At 42.2% G+C, this 13,471-nt stretch overlaps 7 protein-coding genes across 7 annotated transcripts; 2 read left to right on the top strand and 5 right to left on the bottom strand.

Annotated features, from left to right (window-relative positions):
* Window positions 1-374: 374 nt before the first annotated feature.
* Window positions 375-764, top strand: PADG_11386 (uncharacterized protein; the record flags this gene model as incomplete). The annotated part of the gene is made up of 2 exons (XM_010759635.1): window positions 375-487; window positions 530-764. 2 exons carry the CDS (start codon window positions 375-377, stop codon window positions 762-764), a joined length of 348 nt encoding a protein of 115 aa, XP_010757937.1.
* Window positions 765-1,251: 487 nt separating this feature from the next.
* Window positions 1,252-3,125, bottom strand: PADG_02153 (CMGC/MAPK/P38 protein kinase; the record flags this gene model as incomplete). The annotated part of the gene is made up of 9 exons (XM_010758921.1): window positions 1,252-1,384; window positions 1,543-1,726; window positions 1,817-1,895; window positions 1,962-2,318; window positions 2,408-2,507; window positions 2,573-2,616; window positions 2,670-2,799; window positions 2,931-2,978; window positions 3,070-3,125. The coding sequence occupies 9 exons, from the start codon at window positions 3,123-3,125 to the stop codon at window positions 1,252-1,254; spliced, it is 1,131 nt and encodes a 376-aa protein (XP_010757223.1).
* Window positions 3,126-6,566: 3,441 nt separating this feature from the next.
* PADG_11385 (uncharacterized protein) lies at window positions 6,567-7,463 on the bottom strand (the record flags this gene model as incomplete). Its single annotated transcript, XM_010759634.1, has 4 exons — window positions 6,567-6,818; window positions 6,963-6,996; window positions 7,054-7,180; window positions 7,268-7,463. 4 exons carry the CDS (start codon window positions 7,461-7,463, stop codon window positions 6,567-6,569), a joined length of 609 nt encoding a protein of 202 aa, XP_010757936.1.
* A 513-nt stretch (window positions 7,464-7,976) lies between these two features.
* PADG_11384 (uncharacterized protein) lies at window positions 7,977-8,506 on the bottom strand (the record flags this gene model as incomplete). The annotated part of the gene is made up of 2 exons (XM_010759633.1): window positions 7,977-8,309; window positions 8,339-8,506. 2 exons carry the CDS (start codon window positions 8,504-8,506, stop codon window positions 7,977-7,979), a joined length of 501 nt encoding a protein of 166 aa, XP_010757935.1.
* Window positions 8,507-8,625: 119 nt separating this feature from the next.
* PADG_11383 (uncharacterized protein) lies at window positions 8,626-9,194 on the bottom strand (the record flags this gene model as incomplete). The annotated part of the gene is made up of 3 exons (XM_010759632.1): window positions 8,626-8,878; window positions 8,913-9,043; window positions 9,084-9,194. The coding sequence occupies 3 exons, from the start codon at window positions 9,192-9,194 to the stop codon at window positions 8,626-8,628; spliced, it is 495 nt and encodes a 164-aa protein (XP_010757934.1).
* A 36-nt stretch (window positions 9,195-9,230) lies between these two features.
* On the bottom strand, window positions 9,231-9,640 carry PADG_11382 (uncharacterized protein; the record flags this gene model as incomplete). Its single annotated transcript, XM_010759631.1, has 2 exons — window positions 9,231-9,425; window positions 9,467-9,640. 2 exons carry the CDS (start codon window positions 9,638-9,640, stop codon window positions 9,231-9,233), a joined length of 369 nt encoding a protein of 122 aa, XP_010757933.1.
* Window positions 9,641-11,411: 1,771 nt separating this feature from the next.
* PADG_02150 (uncharacterized protein) lies at window positions 11,412-11,744 on the top strand (the record flags this gene model as incomplete). The annotated part of the gene is made up of 1 exon (XM_010759415.1): window positions 11,412-11,744. One exon carries the CDS (start codon window positions 11,412-11,414, stop codon window positions 11,742-11,744), a length of 333 nt encoding a protein of 110 aa, XP_010757717.1.
* Between the last annotated feature and the right edge of the window lie 1,727 nt (window positions 11,745-13,471).

Here is a 13,471-nt window from a genome sequence, read left to right as displayed (position 1 = left end):
ACGCAAGAACTCCAAGATAGTGGATATCAACCAGCAGCGATGTTGTTATCTCATTGGGGGAACAGGGCTTTTTGGGGAGTTCAGCTTTGGGACATTGTTGTTGATGGAACTTGAAGATTCGTGAGCTTCACTAACTTTAATGGATCCTTGTCACGGAGAGCTGCCCGTGAGCGGAAAGGGTCACGTGTTTATATGCCAACTTCTTTGGGGGCCGTGCCAACCTGGTAATTCGTCTGAAGGTTACAAAATGGAGGCAATGTTAGAAATATGGATATGATATCTCTGGGCTTTCTATTCCTTTCGTATCTGCCTTATCTATTAACATTTATCTAAAATGCTATTTACAAATCGTATCATTTTTACATCATCCATCCATGTCGACAAAAAACGGTAGGACGGCCGGTGCTTTCGTCGAGCATGGATATAGACCTCGCAAGGAGAATATTGAATGGGGAAAAAAAGGCCATTTCACTTTCAGGGTTTGTGCGTAGGTATTGTGGGTAAGGTGATGTAGCTATAGTTTTCATAGGAGAAAAGAGAAATTGACGATGCCGATTGCGCTGTCTCACGAAGTTTCCAATTGGGCCAACGCCTTTCCAATTGCAAGTCGATCCTCCCGCCCTTTAACCAATCAAGATCTCAGCCAGACTGACTGGCCGGCCACGAAGGGTTTGAGATACACGAAATCAAGACAAAAAGACGAAATACGCCAAGCCACCCAAGAAGAAAAAGACAGCGAGGAAAGTTCAGGTACGAATGTGTGAAAGGCCATAAAACGTGGGACAAAATGAAAGGGGACATATTTAACATGATGCTTCATATCAAAATAAAAACGTTGAATATGTGACGTAAAGGGGTACCATCAAGCATCATGACAATTCATCAAAAGCATTCGGTTCGGGGATGGTTATGGAGGCAAAAATGTGGTTTGCAACCCTATCCTCCACCGTAAATGATGATATTAAATAGGAGATCATGATGAAAAAGGAAAACAAAAATATGGGACCAACGTAGGAGAAAAGTTATAGTCGTTCAAAAAGTGGAAAATGCAAAAGAAAAAAAGCGGTGATAGGCTAAAACCGTGGAGTAGAAACGTTATGATCATATCGAGTATTTCCTTCTCAGGGAGCAAGGCGGATGAATGTATCAATGAGTTATGCCAGCAGGACCAAGCCATAATCAATTTCAAGTTTCCCAACCTCTGTTTGTTTCTTCTTCGCAGTAATTCAATTGTTGATCTCTTCGAAATATTTATTTCTCTCGTTTCAGCACATTCGGCATACTATGCGATACCACATCACCTGCAGCAGCATCGAGAGGCAGTTGGTTGTTAGGATCTTGCATTAGCTGATCAACGTTGTGGTAGTCGAGAATTTCAGAGTACCTAAATGAATGTCAAGAGTAGATTAGATACGACCGTTCTCGGGTGAAAAGGATATTTATCTTGGCAGGAATGGAAACTATTAGACCGCCAGACCGCCAGACCGCCAGACCGCTCTAGTCTTGGCTGAGCTGGCCAAATTACACCAAAAGATTACTTACATCATGATCTTCCACGTATCAACTGGTAAGTCGGCATCGTTAAAAGACCAGTCGAATTTCTCGTCGGCTACTGGCTCGTCGGTTGGGTCATGGTAGGGGGAGAGGTATTCGTGTGAAAGGGACTCGCTGGCAGTGATTCGTTTCTTCGGATCGAAAACCAACATCCGCTCGAGGAGGCTGATGGCTGTATTTTTATCAGTTAGCAGTTGTGTAACCATCTGACCAGTGTCCCGATGCAAAGGATCAGGTGGCTCAAAAGAATGTGATTTCATACCAAGAGGGTCTGCATTCTGAAACTTGTTGCTCAGGGGCTGTCGCGGCCGCTTGGGCAGGGACTGGACAAACTGCAATGTCTATAATCCAGTTAGGCAGTCCGAAGTGAAATAAAACGGCCTGGTGTATTGTAGGGGTCCACATACGTTGACACTACAGATGGTTTCAATCACATCATCTGGAGGAGTTCCCAGCAGCTCCGTGATAATAGAAAATTGATTCACGTGGTCCTTCCCCGGGAACAGAGGTTTGCCTTCCAGCATCTCTGCAAAGATGCATCCAGCGCTCCACACATCTACCTCAATATCATATTTTTGCCACGTAAGCATAATTTCAGGCGCACGGTAGTATCGCGTCGATACGTAGCCGGTCATTTGGGGATCTTGAATACGGGCAAGGCCAAAATCGCAGATCTTCAGGTCGCAATTCTCATTAATAAGAATGTTACTTGGCTTGAGGTCCCGGTGGACCACGCCCGCGGAGTGAACGTATTTCAGTCCCCGCTGTTGTACACAAGTTAGCCGGAAAATTCTAACATAGGATTGATTAACATTGGTGAATGGTAAAAGCCAATTATAGCAAAAGAACATACCAAGATCTGGTACAAAAAGTATTGGATGAATTGTTTTTCAAGTGGCCGTGAGGTGAGCAGTCTATGTAGATCTGTCCCAAGAAGTTCTGTAACAAAGTATCTATAAACAACAGGGTTCGTAAGCAAGTGGTCAACCAAATCTTAGAGAGGGGAGATGGTCCATACATATCCTCGAGGGGTGAGATGAAAATATCGCTCAAACTGATAATCTACAAAACTGTTAGCATAGGAACGATATAGCCCGGATTGTAATGGCACAAACATTTTCATGTCGCAAATGCTTGAGCAGTTTTAATTCTCTGTATGTTCGCTTTGCGAGAACGGGGGTGCTAAAGGGCTTCATGATCTTCTTCACGGCAACGGCCTGCCCGGTCAATTGATCCTTTGCTGAGCTATACAATGATCTATCAGCGGGTTGACTCCCTGTATTCCAAATTGTTATTGCTAAGCAAGCCTCTCCCATTCCCCAATGTCGAGCTTCGGAGAGACGATGTGGTGATGTGATGCGGGGGTTTCTGCCTACCAGACAAGTCCAAAGGCGCCCATTCCCACGGGTTGAAGATCAGCGTATCTAATGAACAGCTCTATCAAAATTTGGTCCTCAAGGAAATTCGATAGATAATTGACATCATATGAGAAGTTTGGGCAAGTTATTTGCATACCTGTTTGTGATCTCGAAAGTGGTGCCAAAAATCTGGGCGCGAACAAACTCCGCCATCTTGCACTGATCCATAACTCTCAGCTATGAGAAATAAGCCGTCGTAAAAGTCGTGAAAGAGGAGTAAAGAGACAAAAGGAGAGTATAGGCGATCGGAAAATAGGTGCAGATATCGTACTTTTCGTTGTCACCAATGTAGAAGTAAAATGCGAGCCGGTGGTTGAATATTTATTACAGATTTTGCCAGGGAGAAGAGCGAGTGAGGTTTCTGGAGAGTCTTGGCGAAGGAAACTATCGCCTCCGGAGGGATTATTGGCGGATTGAAATTCGAAGCGTTTAATGGTTTATTTCGTGGCAAGAAAAACTCCGTAGCGCTGGTAGGGGATGTTATTGAAAAGTTGAGAGAAGAGGGGCTTGCGGAACGATGAGAAATTGCGGGCCAAGTCGAGCTTAGCTGGTTAAGGAGTTTTATCCCTTGGATTTTGAGGGTTAGCAGCAAAACGAGGGGCAAGTCGACACGACGACGAAGCAGGAATGAATCACTGCAACAGCAGAGTGGCGATAAAATAATCTCCAATCAGTAAATAAATAGAGGCCTGTCAAGTGTTGAAGGATCAAAGGCAGGGCGATTCACAATTTGGACAGAACAGTCGCTAGATGATGGGACAAATAAGCTCGTGTTGCCTTTTCAGTTTGGAATTGTTCTTCCAAACTGTCGGGGGAGGCGAAAAACACAGAGTTTGGGTGCGGATGGGGAACCTCGGCCGTGGCTAAAAAGCCTTACGGATCTTCCTCTGAAAAGACAGTCAAACATTATTTAGGCCTAACAGCTGTCGCCAGACTTAATAAACTATTATTACATTTGATTTGATATTATCTTCTGACGTATCCAGGTTCAAGATCTCTTCTGAAACCCATCCGATGCACGTCCACATCATCGGCGATTTATCCTATACTCTTATTTTGTTATTCAGCTAACAGCCAGTGTGTCTTGGGTCAACGCCAGACTTGCTAACGACCAATGCCAATAGAATGTGCTGAACAAAATATTCATCTAAACTATTCAATCAAAAGGAACCTGAAGAGTAAAATATCTAATACCCTAATCCAACTTCCGCTTCGCCTGGACTACATGGCACATGCATATTTCTGTCAGAAGCTGTCCTGGACTATGGCATTGGCCTGGCACCCATGGATGGAACTCCACTGACAGCTCTTGACATGACAGCGGACTGGATACATTCCTGATGAGACCTATGGGCGGTCCATAGTGGGGCTTAGTTGAAGAAACCGGGTTTATTTAACAAACTAGCACAGATAATGACGAAGATGATATGAAGCTGCTCTTGGGGTCCTGCTCAGACACATGAGAGACTTTACTGTTATTCTTCTATTATTGCTGTTGTTGTTGTTGTTGTTGTTGTTGTTACCTTGCTCCCGGGGCGGGAAATGGCCCTTCCCCGCTGCGGTAAACCAACCGTCCCTGTTGCGGTTGGGGTTGGCGCCGCTAACCGCAGGTAAAACCGCCCGTCTGGATAAGCCCACCCACCCGCTTGCTTTTCTAGAGCGAACCTCACTCCGCTGCTCTCTCTTTCTTACCCTTGACCAGTGTCACCCTCCCTCGCGGCCCCGATCCAACCTGGATCCTCATCCTGCGTCCCGGACCAGGAATCTTCACTTATCCGCCTTTCTCACTTCACGCTCTCTTCACCTATATTTTGTAGAACTTCCCACCCCTCTTTAGGCCCTTTGCCCAGCACTTTACAGACCTGTCTTACCCTCTCTACAGTAATTTCTATGTCATGAGCCATTCAATCTCTCATTATCTGACCAACTTACTTGGTGTAATGCGGGGTCTGTTTTGTCACCTTTCTCGTTGAGGTTCTGTCAGCCCCTTTATTGCCTTGACATATATTCTCGGTTGGCCTGGTATGATCTTGTGGTCTTGCTAGTGAAAAATTCTCTCTTTTCTAGGAAAAGAAGCATGGTGATGTGTCATAATAAAGGAAAGATATTTCTTTGCATATTCAAGTCTTTTGGAGTAGTTGATAAGTGATACAAAATATGATTCAAATCACTTCAGTATAAGTGAATTCTTGATCTTCCTTTTAACTAGTAATAAAGTACTAAATTAAAGATAATCAGAAATTGACATTTAACCTTAATATGATATTAAATAATATATTAAATATATTAAAACTAATTATAATTAATATAATAATAATGATTTTAATTTATTAAATATTATGATATATATAAATAAAATTAATTAAAAAATAGTAACAATTTTAACTTAATATATAATAATCTTTTTAATAATAAAAGTAATAGTAAAATAATATAACTATACTACTAATTAAAGTAATAATATATTTGCAACAGGCTAACACTCTGTTAATAATCTTCCATAATCAAGTCGTCTACACTTAAATCTCATCATCGGACTTACTTCTTTATTCTTAAATAAATTTTTATAAAATAACTAAACTAGTTGGTTAACTAGTTAACACTGTGAAATACACTTAATTATAATAATAATTAAAGTTTAACCTATAATAGTAACTTCCCTTATCATATTAAGCACATGCGGCTTTGGATTCGGTGCTAAGAGTGACCATGAGTTCAAGCTCTAAGGTCCAGATTTTACCACTGCTGGAATTGATTGAAAATAATAAAATGACATCAAAGAAGTAACTTATTGATGGGTGAAATTGTTAAATCAATAATAGTCAAGGAAAATAATCAAGAGATATGATCAAAATGACTTGGCTATGACCATCTTGGCCACTTGAATATAATCTGATCCCTGGATATAGGTGTTTGTCCCCAGATTCCACGAATGATATGAGGAATCTCTCCTCACTTGCGATGTAATTAGTAGTTCTATTCTTAGTCGTAAAAACGTAAAAGGCTAACAACGGTGCATGGTTTTGATGGTTCCAAGGCCAAGAGCGGGAAGGGCTTAAACCATCCTGAAGAAATGAAAGCAGTGTAGCAGTAGAATTGTCCTTTTCTGTTCATAGTTCTCAGCATTATTTCATGATATATCTCCCAAGTGGGAGCTGCCCACGAAACCCCCTTAGGCACCGCAACTGCGTAGTGGAAGTTGCAGCGCAGTTACGTCTCAGCTCCGAAGTGGCCTACCGAGGCCTAGAGCTAACTAGTTATGGACAAGAGCCACTTGCCACCTCGAAGGATCATATAATGTGGTTAATCAACAGAATTGCATAATTGCATAGTGGAAAAGAGTTCAGCTGGGAAAGCAGTGTCTAGACAGACAGGATTAGTAGTGATTCTCCACCAAAAGGGAGTTTGCCTTGGGAGTAGGCAGTGTTTGTAAAAAAGAAAGAAAGAAAGAAAGAAAGGTTGACGGGGAAGACCAGGAGGGGAATGTTATCTGGACGATGAATATCTACCAGCCCTTTACATGAAATGTGAGGCCTGCAATATTTCAAGAAAGATAATTTCCAAGACATTTTAACAAAGCCCACAATCAGTAAATCAGGGGTGCTCCAACATTTCGCGCGCTGTTGCCCGTTTTTGAAGATCCAAATTCGTCATTCTATGGATGAGATTCTCGAACTTGTCGTCATAAACATTCGGCCACTCTGAGAATGACTTGTAGCAACGATAGTCTACCACCCGATCATCCCAAAGATATCCAAGGACCTCGCAGTTGACTCCCTCATCACCAAGGTGTGTCATGAGCCCGTTCAATTCTTGTCGATCCCCCAAAAAGAAACCTGACGTTGCCTGCTAATGATATGAGAGAATGCACCTTGTGATTCATGTTTCGGTAAATCCTCATTGGCTCCAAAGATGACTTTTCCGAGCATAGCATAGATGCACTGAGTCAGTTAGCTAGGTAAGAGGCTAATCTCAAGAAGTGCAACTTACCACAGCTGTAAATGAGAAGATGTCAGATGGCTTGCTAAGTTTGCACTAAAAGTGGTCCTCTGGGCTGCACCAGCTATCGTTGCCGGCTAACATCCCTATGATACACCTCTCTTTAGGGAGATAAGCTGAGTTTTCAAGGTCAATGATCTGAACCTGCTCAATAATGGTCTCTGTACCAGTACCGCGGTAATTGATCATGATATTGTCAGATTTGATATCTGGAAGCAATTAGACTTAGGCTACAGTTCTGAAGAGTGCTTGCTTCACCTAAATGGACAACGTCATGTCAGCAATCCCTTGCAAACTGGCTTTTAGAATCTGCTTCCTGGCTTTCATGAGTATTTGCTTTCTAACAAGGCTCAAAAAGTCATCATTCATGTACTTGTACACAAATATCCGCTGATCCCGAACTGTGTCAAGCGGTAACTGTAGAAATGGGCTTTCACCAAGCCGTGAGTGTAATCCCTCGCAAAATTTTGAGGAGAATATGGGCACCTCCATCCAGTTAACTGATTGGTGCTGCTGGACGTCGCTATCTCTTCAAGAAACTTATTCAGAAAAGACTGCATCGCAGTCGCGTTTGGTTGGCAACGAGCGCGCATACCCGTAGGTCTGGACAGGAAAAATTCATCTTGAAGGACATTCCCAAGGCCATTTTTACAGGCTTTAAAGAGGACATAGGAAATTTTTTTTTTTTTTTGACTAAGAAAATACTTGAGCAAACGTTGAGACCTAGGCACTCCATTTTGACCGATTATACTCCATATGCACACTAGTCGACTTGCGGTTGGTTTTTTTCCCTCCGAGACTACCCAGCTTCGTCACGTGGTTTGAGATATTGTGTGGGTTGGTTGATTCCACATACAAGAATTTGCTGGCTTCAACTACTTTTCATATGAAAGGCGTAGCAAACTGATAATGTTTAAATGCCACTGTGCCTAATGGTTTCGTAAGCCCGTCTGCCGCCATATCCTCCGTGGGAATGTGGTCGGTTTGTTGGATTGATCGTCAGATTCATTGACTGTCGCCATCACAGTCTCCATAATGATAGGATTGGGCGATATAATTGACCGCTTTGGACACATGGTGGACATGGACTTCTGAATCTCGTTCGATAATCTTATAGATGGAGCTTTGGGGTGTACGAATCGCGGTAAATATGACACCGTTTGGGGCACGTATGATGAAATAAGACGGGGTGGATGAGGATAGTTCAAATCTGAAGCCTTGATCTTCTAGCTTCACGAATGACAACAGGTTGATGGTGAGGTTCGGGATCCAATGCACGTCGCGGACCATGATATCCCCCCCGTCTGATTCTAGGAGGATATCCCCTATCTCCTTAACCTGGTCCATGGACTCCGGCGGCTGCTCACCTTAAGGTTCCCCTCGAATGACTTCGTACGCATCATCAAATGCCTTTCACCGTTCATATTAAAGCTGGTGCATGTGTCGAGATACCAGGGTTTGGAGGATATTTCGGACGACACGGGTAGAGCGATCGCAGAGTTGGCACTCGGTTGGGAGGCAAGTAGATTCGGCATTTTGTCATTAGCTTTGTCTTCCTTGCTATTCTTGTTTTTACCTTTGCTCCTATAATTCTTTGATTTTCATCCGCTATTTCATCATTCTCAATAATTTTATCCTTATTAGCCTCCCTCCATCATTCGGTTGCCAGTTCTGGGTGCAGATGCCAACACGTCTTCTTTGTATGACCTGCGTGCTCGCAGATTTCGCACTTCGTGAATGTTGACGTGGAAGTGGACGCACTGGGCTGAGGATTGCCGTCATTCGCGGCAGCATTCACCCTATGTGTCTTCGTACCTTCGGTCTCCTTCGTCTTGCTCGTACGATCGGTCAATTGTTTCATAAGATTGTCGATATCCAAGTATCCATGTTTACGATCGGATTTTGGCCTGTCGCATAGAAATCGTCAAGGCAAGTCTTTACGATGGCTCTCCGGTGGTCTCGTAGGCCGTTGAGGAAGAGATTATGATAAAAATCATCACTTTTGGTGGCCAATTCCTTATGGCGTGCAACAAGGTAGCGGAATCTCCTCTGGTAGGCAAGATAATCATTTCCTTGACAAATAAGGTCGAGATCTCTTCATAACGTTCATACGCTCCTCTGCCAATGAGACAGCGTATTCAATTCTAATCTTCTGCCAGCTGCGTTGTCTGGTTCCAACACTCCAATCATCGTCCGTACAGGTCCTAGCAGGGACTGCAACATTCGACGGTATAGGACCTTCTTACGCACTATCCAACATTATTTTTCTAGCGGGTTAGTGTCGTATTCTTCAGGCGGTTCGTGCTGGTTCTTCGTCAGGATATCTGTGCCGCCGATGACCTCTGCGTCCGCAAGGATTCTTATCCTCCAGGCTTGATAGTTGGTTCCATCGAATGTCGTCACGGCCTTCGTATCCATCGAAGCTTGAACCTCTTTGTGGTATTCACGTATCTCCTGTTTAGGGTGTACGCAGGGTTGTTGCTATTGTCACTCACTCGGGCATTCTCCCGCGTAGCCATCATCTGCTGGCAAAACGCGAACAAATTGGCCTCAGTCATGGTGATCATTCCACTGGCATTAGGGGCAGGCGTAGGACTTAGGGTCCCATCATCCAATTCATCGCATACGGGCTTTTTTCTCGTATCACGGCTTGAACTAGCTCCTTTCATTGCTTACTCTTCCAACACGTATTCGGTCTCTCCTTCAACTGCTGAGCTGGCTCTGGCACCTGGTCGTACTCTTCTTCGTACGCCCGTGGTAACGAGCCTTAGGGCTTAGAATGAGAACGTAAGGATCTCTTTCATTCTGATTGAGGAGTAGGGGAGTAATCTGCTCATCTGGTCATAAGAACGGGGTATCTTATGAAAAGAAAGAAAGAAAGAAAGAAAGAGAGTTTTGTTTTGATTCCTTCAAGAACACGATCGCTTTTTGCAAGACAGTATTCCCGTGGAATCTTCTGATTTCAGGGCAAAAAGAGCATTCTTTTATGGAATTGACGTCAAACTCATCCAGTAGCTAATCGGCACAACGAAATCTTGAATAAATATCACGTTTTTATCTCAAAAACGTGCAATCCGGGCTCACAACCTGTGGGATGGTTGATTTTTATTAGGGGAGAGGACTAGCCAGCTAACTAATATACGTTTATATCACGTGCGGCGCGGCCGCTGCCCGGTGTTGTCTTGATAAATGTTGGACGTCTGAAGTGGTTGTATTGGTAGCCTATCTCAGGGATGCTATATACTATTGTGCGGTGCGCTAGTCCATAATAGGAAGCCTAGGCTCCAACAATAAATAACGTAATCCGACACATTTTTGATCAACCTATATAATCAATCCTTCACACCAGCCCTTCCAGGTCAGCAGAGAAGCTTCTAACCAAGAAGCTAAACTTCCAATATCACTTAGTGCCTGGAATAAATATAAATATTGAATCACACACTAATCTACTATGATTTAAAAATACTTTGTTCTGCTCAAAGAAAAAAAAATTCTTGAAGAGATATCACATGATGTTGTAACTGACACTCAAAATCTGTTTCAATTATATATAGAAGCTATTATAATAGGTAAGAGAGATGCTTTGAGATACACTATTCTGCTAAAAGAAGCAAAAACTGAACAAAGAAAATCAAAGTTATAATAAGAAGCAGATTCTGAATAAACTTTTTTATGAATTTCACACCCCCATTACAAATTATATAGCATGAGATGGTTAAAAGTTTCAAATCATTTGATTCCTTTTTAATATTTTGTGTCTTTTGTAATATGACGTGCTAGCAGTTGGTTACTCTAGGCTATAAAAAAAGAAATGGTGGGTTCCAATCATCTCAGAAGTTCAACTTATCTTCTGTTCCGCAGACGCAAGATGAGATTAATCCTATCCAAAGGGTGACGTCAGGGCATTGATTGCACATGTGGGGAAGCAGTGACAACACACAGTTTTCCGGAAATGGTTTAGTGCTATGCCTTCCAACGACTGATAGTTACCGTTGTCAGCCCCCATGTTGATGTAAAAGGGTCATATCTTAAAGTGTTAATAACCACTCCACAGACCATTAATATTTCTCTTTCTCAGCACGATCTTTCTTGAAAGATGAATCCAACTTCCTTGGCATGGTTAGTTAGAGTTTTTGACAAGAGATAACCACATCATTTGTATATTTGTCCACATCATCAGCAAACAGAAACAGTCTTATCTTTTAAAATTGTCTGTTAATAATTATCAGCTTTTCTTTGATGACCACTTCTGTCCTTCCAAGAACATTTTAAAACTGAGTGTTCTCCAAGCGCTCTTAAGCTTTTCTCTACGAATTATAAGAGGCAAAATCGGAATATCGAGTTTTGAGAAAACAATTTGAATTAAGTGGGGAAAAGCACGATATTCTACATCCCTGTTGAAAGTAATGGTCCACAAAATTAAGGATTTGAAAACAAAAGATGAGGCAAGACTTCTGCCGCCCTTTCCATACACAATTTAGTCAGGCATTAACCGATATGCAGGCTGTCTGTTTGGATATCGACGACCCAGATTGGCAACCGTTGGAAAACAATGTCAAATTAAAGCCCTCAGAAAACACAGTCTTCGTCGTCGTCGATGCCAGGAACAAGAAAGGTGCGATTTTTGTCCACGAGTCGGAGAGCAATGAGTATGTCGGAGGTTTTGGAATCGATGAGCTAGGGAATGTGGTAATTATCCCTTGGGATCATGGCTGGTTTTACTACACCACCGGCTGTCTCCGGGTAGGGTATATGGTGAAGTTGGAGGATTAGAAGCCGTTGGGCCAGGGCCATCCTTAACATTATTTGCGGACGTTGTGTGCGGCAATCTTATCACCCAGTTAGTTTCCTTGAGATTGGAATGATTATGAATGGCAAGGCGCTCGGATTGAATGTTTTGTTAATTATATTTTGCCTTAAATCTAATCGTTCTCGCTTCTTGGGCATCTTGAGCTGTAAGTTGATAAATGTCTTAGGTAAGAGATTCTAAACCCAGTCAGACACGCATGTGAATATCTGCTGAAGACGTACACTGTGGCTGAGCAGAGTCACTAAAAGAAGTTCCTGCAAAGCTGTTTAGAATTTGCAGAGTGTCTGATGGATCTCAATGTATTTGCAATAGAGGGTACATTACTATTTACGCAAACTAGAATAGCAACTTATATGTGATTGAGTCCCTCAGCATCACAAAGTGAGCCTGCTTGAGCAGCTGGCTTCTCTGGGTGTGCAGTACGTACTCTCCCACCCACCTTCGAAGCTTGGGAACAAGCTGAAGATGACTTTAGCTAGCTAGAATTGTGACATTCATGCACAAACAAACATAAGTGAAAACAAAAGTGTTGTGTGAGGAAATCTACTCCAGATTTTCACAAGCTGTGAGTCTTCTATGATGGGTTGTGCCTGGCTAGCAGTGAAATGAAGCAGTGTCTTCATTGAGAACTGTGTAAAGAAAACTAAAATATTGTAAGTTAACTCCTCATTGACTCATGATTGTTATAGTTGTATTCTGTTCTTATCTTCTTCAAGCAATTTTATGAGAGGATCTACATTTGACGTATTAACCACCATGATATTTATGGAAGATGAATGGGACGGATGGAATATGTGGAAAGGGTGATATCAGAGAAAGTAACAGAAGAGATAGAAGGAAAATGTTTGTCAGACTAAGTCCTATTGCTTTTATTTCTTTCATCATTTCCGCAGTTCTTAGAGTTTTCAAGGCCTTCTGCTCTATTGACTGCCACAGCTTGACAGCATCACTATTTTCTTTTATGTAGTTACAATGAATTATCTCACTAACTAGTTACTGCAAGCTACTGCAAAATATTAACTGTCTTCAATTTCATGTGTTATTCATTTCCTGTCAACTGCACAAGGTGTCAAAGATTATAAACATGACATCTAATTTGTCTTTTACAGAGATACCTATGAATTAGTCGTCAAAAAATAGGTTATTGATTATTCATAAGTCCCTGTACTGATAGAATATGCCCAGCTTCCATGATTTGCAAATACACAATCAAATGTAGACATTCACAGTATATGATGCAGTGTGCCTCACATAGTCTAAGTTGATATATACAACTTATCGTGTATTTAGATATGTGGAAGGACGGTTTAAGATAGACAGATGCACAGAATGAAAATACAACAGCATATAAGAAGACATGATTCTCTTAAATTCTAAGACAATGAAATAAATCATCAGTGCAGTTCCTTAAACCAGTTTCCAAGAGATTTGATCCATCAATTACCATAAAATATAAGACAATGAAGCTCAAGGGCAAGGCCTCTGCCACTTCTCTGCGGGCCCAAACGCCTTCATGAACCCCCATTGATGAAAGTTCTCGCAGAGTGTGACACTGGGAGATTAATATCAGCGTTCAAACTGAAAGACGCTCTTCATTAAGTCAGGGCGGATTCCACCGCCTTCAAATCTGATTCCTTGAAGACACCACACGTGGGTTGATTGAGTGTTGAAACTCCCTTATCTGCCGTGA

This window comes from Paracoccidioides brasiliensis (genome assembly GCF_000150735.1).
Source record: "Paracoccidioides brasiliensis Pb18 unplaced genomic scaffold supercont2.2, whole genome shotgun sequence".
In the NCBI taxonomy this organism is placed as follows: domain Eukaryota; kingdom Fungi; phylum Ascomycota; class Eurotiomycetes; order Onygenales; family Ajellomycetaceae; genus Paracoccidioides; species Paracoccidioides brasiliensis.
This window is presented reverse-complemented; position numbering and strand designations above follow the sequence as displayed.